The 10,223-nt window shown below is 42.9% G+C and overlaps 1 protein-coding gene across 4 annotated transcripts in view; it reads left to right on the top strand.

The window, feature by feature from the left end:
- The window catches only part of flna (filamin A, alpha (actin binding protein 280)), a 52,977-nt gene extending 44,187 nt beyond the window's left edge, over nucleotides 1-8,790 (top strand). For all 4 annotated transcript variants that reach the window (XM_084367436.1, XM_084367438.1, XM_084367437.1 and 1 more), the window contains 13 exons: nucleotides 68-241; nucleotides 938-1,099; nucleotides 1,193-1,396; nucleotides 1,486-1,638; nucleotides 1,732-1,854; nucleotides 2,384-2,650; nucleotides 2,789-2,926; nucleotides 3,095-3,210; nucleotides 4,366-4,498; nucleotides 4,619-4,795; nucleotides 4,904-5,122; nucleotides 5,217-5,414; nucleotides 7,172-8,790. In XM_084367436.1, the coding sequence (XP_084223562.1) occupies nucleotides 68-241; nucleotides 938-1,099; nucleotides 1,193-1,396; nucleotides 1,486-1,638; nucleotides 1,732-1,854; nucleotides 2,384-2,650; nucleotides 2,789-2,926; nucleotides 3,095-3,210; nucleotides 4,366-4,498; nucleotides 4,619-4,795; nucleotides 4,904-5,122; nucleotides 5,217-5,414; nucleotides 7,172-7,356 (2,249 nt within the window). In that variant the 3' untranslated portion in view covers nucleotides 7,357-8,790. The remainder of the gene's footprint in view (nucleotides 1-67; nucleotides 242-937; nucleotides 1,100-1,192; nucleotides 1,397-1,485; nucleotides 1,639-1,731; nucleotides 1,855-2,383; nucleotides 2,651-2,788; nucleotides 2,927-3,094; nucleotides 3,211-4,365; nucleotides 4,499-4,618; nucleotides 4,796-4,903; nucleotides 5,123-5,216; nucleotides 5,415-7,171) is intronic.
- The last annotated feature ends 1,433 nt before the right edge of the window (nucleotides 8,791-10,223 follow it).

Raw genomic sequence — 10,223 nt, forward strand, 5'->3', positions numbered from 1 at the left:
CAAGTTATGATAAAGAAACAAATGTAATCTCACAAAAACACCATCTGTTCCTGGCATGCTCTTGTAGGTGGTCTGTCTCTGGCCATTGAGGGTCCATCCAAGGCAGACATCAGCTGTTTGGACAACCAGGATGGGACGTGCACTGTGTCCTACCTGCCCGTCCTGCCAGGAGACTACAGCATCCTGGTCAAATATAATGACAAGCACATCCCTGGCAGCCCCTTCTCTGCTAGGATTACCGGTAATATCATCTATTCTCAAGTCCTGGATTGTTAAATGGGAACATGAAAGTCGTAACTTTGCCAAAGCATTCACATTGTAAAGAACTCCTTCTCCCAATGGTTCCAAAGCAGGAGGGCAGTTGTCTCTGGCAGGGACACAGACACATGAACAGGGTTAAAATGTTGAAAGAAAATGGAGTCATATTTTGGCTTGTCAAACACAAGTGTCACTAATAGTGTTACTGCTTTGCATTGTGATAACTGGTGGAACAGAGCCCTCATAAATGGCATCAATTCAAAATCAAGTCAAAATGTCTGCTGTAAAAAAAGTTTATAAATGTGATTCACATGGGGGAAAAACAAAGAGTGTTGTGATACGAGCCTGTCGAGATTTATTCAGTAAGCAAGATAACAAGCCATGGTGTTCACCAATCAAACATCTGCAGTCAAGAAAGACCAAAAAGTGTAACCCTCTCCAGGGTTCCCTCTCAGTGCGGGAGGAGACAGCTGAGTCACTTGTGTGTAAGAACCCTGTCAGTCGGGTCAAAAACTTTCTTTAGGCCTACCAGTTTTCCAAATATTGTCAGTAGTTGATCAAAATATAATCAATTTACACATCAGGGGGTAAGGCAGAAAAGGTTTGGGAACCACTGCCCTATCCTATCTTCTCCCCTTCAGTGTGTGCCCTAACTGGCCTGTCACTGTTGTGTCTTCAGGTGATGACTCCATGAGGATGTCCCATCTGAAGGTGGGCTCAGCTGCAGATATCCCACTGGACATAGGAGAGCTTGACCTCAACCAGCTGACCGCCTCACTCACCACGCCCTCGGGCCGCGAGGAGCCCTGCCTGCTGAAGGTGCTGCGTAACGGACATGTTGGTAAGTGTGTCGAATGTCAGCAAGGAGAAAGTCTCAGCTGTTGTCATTACTGATCTTGTTCTAAGCCTGTCTTTATGTATCTGTCTGTCGCAGGCATCTCGTTTGTTCCTAAGGAGATTGGAGAACACCTGGTGAACATCAAGAAGAACAATCGCCATATTCCCAACAGCCCCATTTCTGTGATGATCAACCAGTCAGAGATTGGTGATGCCAGCCGTGTGCGTGTGAGTGGCCAGGGCCTGAGCGAGGCCAGGACCTTTGAGCCGGCTGAGTTCATCATCGACACTCGTGAAGCAGGTAGTTGTTGGTAACAAGTATTTGTACATTTTATTTTTTTACTCATCCTTACAGCATATTTCTCCTACTCTCACATTTCTTCCACGCAGGCTATGGTGGCCTGAGCCTGTCCATTGAGGGACCCAGTAAAGTGGACATCAACACTGAGGACCAGGAGGACGGCACCTGTAAGGTCACCTACTGCCCCACTGAACCAGGAAATTACATCATTAACATCAAATTTGCCGACCAACATGTGCCAGGTGCGTACCTGAAAGCAGCCAGGGATGACAGAGCGTAGCAATGCTGTTCTGAGTGACTAAACTGAATCAATCATTGTGTTTTTATGTGCACAGGGAGTGCGTTCACGGTGAAGGTAACAGGGGAGGGCAGGATGAAGGAGAGCATCACCAGGAAGAGGAGAGCAGCATCTGTCGCCAACGTTGGCAGCCAGTGTGACCTCAGTCTTAAGATCCCAGGTGACTGTGACAGGACATCATGAAATTACAATGCATCTCTTTGTAGTCATGGTAGAAACTCTACAGAACTCTTCAGAAATCTTGTGATTAATACGATTTATTATCACTGAAATTATAGAGAGAATACCTTGGAAAACCCTGTTGTTGCTGAATCGGGGCAACGGCTTTTGTTTATTTTCTGTGCGTGACTTGAAAGAGAGACTACTTCTGCTTTTGAAAAAGAAATAACATGTTCTTCCTCTGACACAATGAAAAGTTTCATTACATGAGCCAGCACTACTTTGCTCAGTTTAACACACCTAGTGTTTTTTTTTTTTTTTGCTTCTGACTTCTGTGACAGCTAACGTAGACTAGCATTAGCTAATGTTAGCCTACACAAAAAAAACAATTTACTCTTAATGGCTTTCGAGGTGAAGCCATTAAAATGAAGCATATTTCTTAAAATGTCTCCGTTCATTTAGTTAAAGTGAACTCACTTTATGCATGTGTGTTTTCAATCATTCAAATGTCTGTGTGTCCGTCTCTTCAGAGATCAGCATAGCAGACATGACAGCTCAGGTGACCAGCCCCTCTGGCCAGATTCACAAGGCGGACATTATGGAGGGAGAGAACAACACCTACTGCATTCGTTTTGTCCCCACTGAGACGGGTGTGCACACTGTGTGTGTCAGATACAACGGGCAGCATGTGCCTGGCAGCCCCTTCCAGTTCACAGTCGGCCCCCTGGGAGAAGGCGGGGCTCATAAGGTTCGTGCTGGAGGACCAGGCCTGGAGAGAGCAGAGGCTGGAGAACCAGGTTGGTGTGGTGGCTGGATGATTTATGTGTGTGTGTGTGTGTGTGTGTGTGTGTGTGTGTGTGTGTGTGTGTGTGTGTGTGTGTGTGTTATTTTACACAGTGCACCTGACTCTAATTTGGCCTCTGTGCTGTCTGTAGCTGAGTTCAGTATCTGGACGAGGGAGGCTGGAGCCGGAGGTCTCAGCATTGCCGTGGAGGGACCGAGCAAGGCTGAAATCGCCTTTGAGGACCGCAAGGACGGCTCCAGTGGAGTGTCCTACATCGTGCAGGAGCCTGGTGAGAGGAGACATGATTGGATGTGCTGCAGTATAAATTGTATTTGTGCTGTAAACTGCTCTTTAATGCATTTGAACCTATGTCTGTCTGTTGTTGAGTCCGGTCACTGTCTTTGTGTTAGTGCGGCTGTTGTAGTGACTTTCTGACCTTAAATCTGTTCTCCTGTAGGAGACTATGAGGTGTCGATTCGTTTCAACGACGAGCACATCCCTGACAGCCCCTTCATCGTCCCTGTGGCCTCGCCATCAGACGACGCCCGTCGCCTCACTGTTGCCAGTCTTCAGGTGAGGCTCTGAGACACACACACATCCGTGTGCACAGACACCAGGCCACAGTGCACTGCCTACAATGCAGCAGCAGCAGATCATAGTTTTACTTTGTGCGATATCAGATTGAAGAAGTCTGGTCAGGATATCATGAACAATGCAATGAAAAAGATTTGCGGAAAGGTCTACCTTCCTGAAAATTTAGCAGTTCAGTTTTTGTGGTTTTGAATAACAGACGCACCAGAACATTCAGCTCATGAGGGGGTTGATAGTGTAGAGTTGGTAACAAAGACAGATGACAGTGTCTTATTTGGCAATTTCACAAGTGAAGTGTAATGGTTAGGTTTCAGTAAATGTTTGGCAGGTCTAGATGGATAGAGTGAAAGCATTAGATGCAGGAGAGGATCAGCGCTGCTGTTGCATTGTCAGACAGTGTGAGGGCTTCTGGAATACTAGAGGACTGTGTGTGTTTCTCGCGCCTCATTCTAAAGGCTCCCAACAGCCTCCCACCTCTGACAGTGATAAGGGGCGCTAAAGGGTTAAAGAGGTCTGACATGGGCTGTTTCTCTTCTGTCTCTGTAAACACTCGCACAGGTACATACAACCCTGTGGAAGCCCGTTTAGGATAAGTAAAAAGTCATGCAGGATAAAATAACTGATAACAACCATCCCATAATTCAGACTCACCATCAGTATTTTTTATTTTTGTCCCGCACAACTTTTAGATTAGTTTTTCTTTTTCTGGTGGATATGGACAACACTGACTTTCATACATTAATATGTATCTTCACCTGCCCTCACACAAAAACACATATGCATAAACATACAATTATTCTCACAGATAAAACAGTCAACACCTGCTCCTCCTCACAAAAATATGTCACGGTCTCTCTCTCTTCTCTTCTGCTTCTGTCGAACTGCTAACACAGATACCTGCTCTCTCCCTTTTCACTGCACAGCCCTCCTCTTTAGCCTTTTTAGCGACCTCCAGGTAAGGCAAATAGTAGCATAAGTAATCTGAATATGATACTGTGGTGATCATGATGTTATTTAGTAGAGGGTATTGAGTAACAGTTTGCTGATCGTTGAGGTCAGCAGAGATAAAGTTGGATAGTTCTTCAGTGAAATAATGGTGATCCAGTGTTGAGTGTGTGAGTATATGTTGTTGAGCAGGAGTCGGGTTTGAAGGTGAACCAGCCAGCATCCTTTGCTGTCAGCCTGAACGGGGCGAAGGGTGTGATTGATGCAAAGGTCCACAGCCCATCTGGAGCTCTGGAGGAATGCTGCGTCACTGAGATTGACCAAGGTAACCATAGCGACAGCATCCAAACTTCCCCTCTTCTCACATGGTGTCACATTTGGGACCGACTTTTGATAGAAAATGTTTTCATGTGCCTTACCTTTAACCTCCTCACTGTTTGTCTAGATAAGTACGCAGTGCGCTTCATCCCCAGAGAGAATGGTCTCTATCTAATTGATGTGAAGTTCAATGGAAGTCACATCCCAGGTAGTCCGTTTAAGATCCGAGTCGGAGAGACGGGCCAGGCCGGAGACCCTGGGATGGTGTCTGCCTACGGACCAGGACTGGAGGGAGGCACCACAGGTAAAACAACAGGACACAAGAAAAATGACACGGGAGTGGAACTGAATCTCTCCACATGCCCTACTAAACTTGACATCTGTCTCCATATTCTGTCTCGTTTGCCTCCAGGCACTGCATGTGAATTTGTGGTGAACACGAGCAGCGCAGGCCCCGGTGCTTTAGCTGTGACCATCGATGGGCCCTCCAAGGTGAAGATGGACTGTGTGGAGTGCCCTGAAGGCTACAGGGTCACATACACCCCAATGGCCCCTGGCAACTATCTAATTTCCATCAAATACGGCGGTCCTTACCACATCGTTGGAAGCCCCTTCAAAGCCAAGATCACTGGTGAGGAAGATCTTTATATTTCAGCCAAACAAAGTGTTTTAGGAAGGATTTGATTTAAACTGAACATAAATACCTTTCATTCATCTCCTTCTAGGTTCCAAGCTTGTGTCGAGCCACAGTATGCACGAAACATCTTCTGTCATGGTCGACCCTGTGACACGTGCCATCAGCTGTTCTCAGCAGGGTGCTCCCACCCAGTCAGATGCCAGCAAGGTTGTGGCCAAGGGCCTGGGCCTGACCAAGGGCTTCATCGGTCAGAAAAACAGCTTCAGTGTTGACTGCAGCAAAGCAGGTTTGTATGATTGTGATGTTAAAAAAGTACTTCGCTTGTTTGCTTCCACCCCACCAAGAAATAAGTCTGGGACAAAAACTGGAATGTGTGTATGGAATAATATTTGGGACATTTAGTGCACAGAAGAGATTTTTTAAATGTTATAATGAGTGGGGAAATTATGGCATGAAGGATAATTTAATTTGAACAATTAAAAACAAATAAAAACATATTTTGTGCTCAATAAATGGCAACCTGACAACAATTAGGCCTAAAAAAGCATCAGCAACAAACCATTCAACCAACAAAATCATGCAGCAAAATAAATGACTATGGGGCAAAGTGAATCTGTGCAGATTTGACCCACAAATCCAAGCCACTGACTAACACCAAGCTGTCGAGATAGTACTGACCCTTCGAGGCAGGGTTCCTATGTGTCCTGGAAAACCTGGAAAATAGTTGACCAATTTTCCAGTCATGTAAAACACATGGAAAATTAGAGAAAAAGCTAAATGTCCTGGAAAATCTTTTGTTGTCCTGGAAATGTATTTCAACATTTTCCTATTTTTCTATCAATGCTCCCCAAAACTGATGACGGTGTCATCTGAAAGAGTCAAGTTAAGGATCATATCATCGTTCAAATGGTAACGTTAGTTAATGGTCAGGAGTATTTTGAGTAGGCTGCATGCTGTGAACACATCACACAGCAGCGCCTGCAGGCTGGATGACACTGGATGAGAGTTTCTTCAGACACAATGCTGCACTGTTATGGTAAATGGGCCGTAACATGATATGAAATGTTTACCTTTAGTAGCGGTGTCTCATAGCGGGTGCCTCCTTAAAGACTCCACTTAATATAACTAGTAAAGGGGTTGAAGTATGTTTTGATAAACTAATACTCTGAGCAAACTGTTTTTTAACCATCTTAAAGTGATTAAAGTGATTCCATATGTGTGGATGTAGTTGGTTTAAATGATTTATTTTAATCTTTTAAATCAGACTTCCACAGAGATAGTATATGGGTGCGATCCCTGTCTGTCATACTAGCTAGATCGTCACTGAAAATTTCCTGGAAAAGTCCTTGAAAATCATCTCAAGAAAAGAGTGGGAACCCTGTGAGGGACCGCAGAGTCCAAAACACCCCCCAGAAGCATTAAGATCCGATCACTCAGAGTGTGGTCACATGTGACGAGAGAGAAGAAGAAACATTTTATTGAAGCTAAACATGTCAAATACACTAAACAGTGACCAATACAGGCTACTTCTTTGTCCCCGTGGAGAAAGTCCCCAGACTCCCTTAAAAAATGTCTCAATTTAGTGAGTTGTTGAGTTAGGAGAAACTTTAGAAACTCTGTGAAACGCTGTCTCTGACTAATTCAAAATGATTTGGGCCTCAGCAAATGTTCTACATGAAATTCTTTCTTTGTGTAAAAAACATTGTGTCTGTTTGTTATTCATTCATACAGTATATAGAGCAGGATTTGATATCTGATCACAGTGGGTCACTCAGACGCAGGTTAATGTAGCTGTGAACTGACGGATGTTAACACCAGGTGTGAACCGGCTCTTTGACTGAGCGAGAGGTTACTATCATAACGTAACAGCAAACATGCAGAAATGATTTTTCTGTGCTGAAACTGTCCCATTGCACGCTAAGAAATGATGCACACATACAATAGCATTTAAGTGTACAGTATCAAGCCGTCTCATTGATGTATAGTCAGTATACTAAGCTAGTAATGATATTTAATGTGGGTACTCTTTGTGTCCATCCACAGGTCGTAACATGCTCCTGGTTGGTGTGGATGGTCCCAAGGTCCCCTGTGAGGAGATCCTAGTGAAACATTTGGGTAACCGCTTGTACAACGTCAGCTACCAGCTCAAAGAGAAGGGAGAGTACATCCTGGTGGTCAAGTGGGGAGATGAACACATCCCTGGGAGCCCCTACCACATCACTGTCTAAAACCCCAGCTCCACAATCAGAAACTCATACCACTGTTCTGTACTCAACAACTGATATTCTATCTAACCGATCATTGTTTACAGCTCCAAACCCTCCCGTGTTCCAAATTCAGATTTCTGGCTTTTTTGTTGTTTTTTTTGCATCTAATGTTCAAACAATTTAACCAACTAGAGAACAGACATCTGGCTGAGGGTAAACACTGATGTGAGAGTTTGTTCTTCCACAAGTGAATATCAGAATACCAGAATATCCCAAAGATGAATGCATAGTCACAGAATATCTTTAATAGTCTTTCTGGTCATTCATTCCATTTCTTGTTTCATTCAGCTAATCACGTCATTCAGTAAATCTAGGGAGGAAAAAGATGCACCTTTTCTATTACTGTAAGCCAGCAGTGGACATTAGCAGATATGTCTGAACTAGTGTAGAATGATAGTGTAGTGTAGTGTAGCGTAGCAGCAGTAGATTTTGGCCCCGCTGAGCCCGGCATTGGATGGAAGGTTACTGTTTACACTGGAGGAGCTACTCTTACATACATATTAAATGGATTCAGATTTTTATGAACAATCACAGTTCTTGAACCAAAGAGTGTCAGAAGTAATGTGCCTTCCTGGCCCTTGGGTTTCATGTAAGAATGTGTAACAGAGCTCTTTGATGTAAGACCTTTAATTGTCCATAGAAAAGTCAGATGAACAGCTTGTACTTGTTCTATATCCCCAAATGCTCAGCACTGGCCCAGTCCGCTCCAGCATGTGGTGTTCATGATGCTCTTTAACTAACCCAGTTGTTTGATCTGCTGCTAGTGTGATCCAGTTTTAGGCACTGCTGTTCTTAAAGCCGTTATATGGATTAGAGTAGGGATATAATTCCAAAAGATTACAGGTAGGGCAACATGACAGACACATTTAACAGAAGCTTACTGATGGTTTGTCCCACACCTGCTCTCTCACCACTGCTGCTGAGAAACAACGCTTTCTGTGTGTTAATGTGTGATACCAACATGTGCTCTGCATGTTCCTTAGGTTGTAAAACTCTTAGGATACAGACAGCCTCTGATTCAGAAAAACATCAACATTACATGTGTGTGTGGTGGATTGGAACTTTTTCATATAAATCAAAAGGTTTAAAAAGGGATGTTTTTAAAGTTGTGCTGGACAGAAGGGCAGAAGATGATTTTATGGTTTGTCACGTCCCGAAACCCTGATGACCAAAACCAAAAGAGAACAGATGTTGCTTTGTTTTCTGCTCAGTGTTTGTATCTCACCTTCTTCAGCCGCCACCCACCCCCTCCCTTCATCCTTCCAGCTCGCTTTGTGCTTAATCTATCTTCCAAACAAAAAAATGAATCTTGTCCTTAATAAAAAAAGGCTTTAAAAGTGTTTGTAAGACAGTATTTTGATACACAATAAAGTTGTCTAAGTATTTTTCTGTCAATCTAATGTCTGTTTTGTGACTTTAAACTCTAAGTTCACATTAAGTGAATGAATAAATAAAAGTTTATATCATGACAAATACAAAAAATACATAAAAGCTTCACGTTATAGTAACCATCATTAATAATGAATAGTTAAGTAAACTTGAGTTAATAGTTATTTTACTGTTGACAAACAATGAAATGCTTTTTAAACCATTACAATTAACCTATAAAAAGTATTACAAAAACACCAGTTGCAAATTTACAAAAAGCAATTGCTTAATTAATAATTTACAAAGCATTTGTTTGTTAAGAGGGAATAACTGGACCAACCATAACTGTACCATGTTAATGATGCTTATTATAATGTGATCGAAATTCATTAAACAGAAACTGTGTCTGTGTAGAGTACGGAGTATATAGTGAGCCTTAAAAACCAAAGAGCTGAACAGTTTTTATCTACATGTTCTCATCAGTGACTCTGATGAAGAACAGAGTGTACATGGAAGTAATGTGAAGTGTTTATCCAGAGAAGTTTCCAGTGAGTGGAAAATGTGTACATTACTGGAGTCGGTAGCCAACGCCCTTCCTGGAAAACTCCATCTCCATATTAGGCCTGACTCATTTTCTACCTCCAGAGGCCGCTGCAGGAGGGGGAATCTCACAACTTTACTGTTCATGCAGAGCTTTGAATAACAGGCCTACCTTTTTAATGAAGTCATATTCTTTCAAGTGTATTGTTGAGACCAGCTTGAGAGTCTTTTTAAGTCTAAATGCAGCCAGGACAGCCTCAGGAAGAAACCAAATAAATTACAAATACAACAATAACTTGAGATTTGAAGTTAGCTGTCACTGAATGGAAATCTTTAGTCAGCCCACAGGAACAAAACCAGGAACTGAAACCGCTCGGCTACTTGGAGGTCAGTTATTTATCAATTTTATTATGTACACCTTAATTTCCTTTACTGCTTTGATATGTGAAAATGTCTTCTGTAAAACAGGCCAGTAGTCTTAGTGGTATCAGGCTACATTAACCACTGTTATATTCTTGTGCAGATACTGGAACACCACAGTTCTTTAATAATTGAGTATGAGCATGGCCTTTTATTGCCTTTGTTCTCCTTAGATAACATTATGTAAACCCAAATGACTGGGCTAGTATATTAACAATATACAAAGATTCAGGTCAGAGGAAAGGGAACTTACACACTTTTACTTTTACAACTTTTACAGAGGAGCAATAGAAAGCATCCTGACTGAAAACATCTCAAACTGGATGGTTCATCACGGCCCAGAACAGGAAGGCTCTACAGCGGGTGATTAAAACCACCAGAACATCACTGGTGCCATCTACAGAGCATCAGTGATATCACTGAAGTGAGATGTCTGCACAGAGGCCAAAGATACTAAAAGACAACACCCACCCAGCTACAGTCTGTTCACCCTGCTGCCG

Source organism: Pagrus pagrus (genome assembly GCF_965226575.1).
Source record: "Pagrus pagrus genome assembly, chromosome: 11".
In the NCBI taxonomy this organism is placed as follows: Eukaryota; Metazoa; Chordata; class Actinopteri; order Spariformes; family Sparidae; genus Pagrus; species Pagrus pagrus.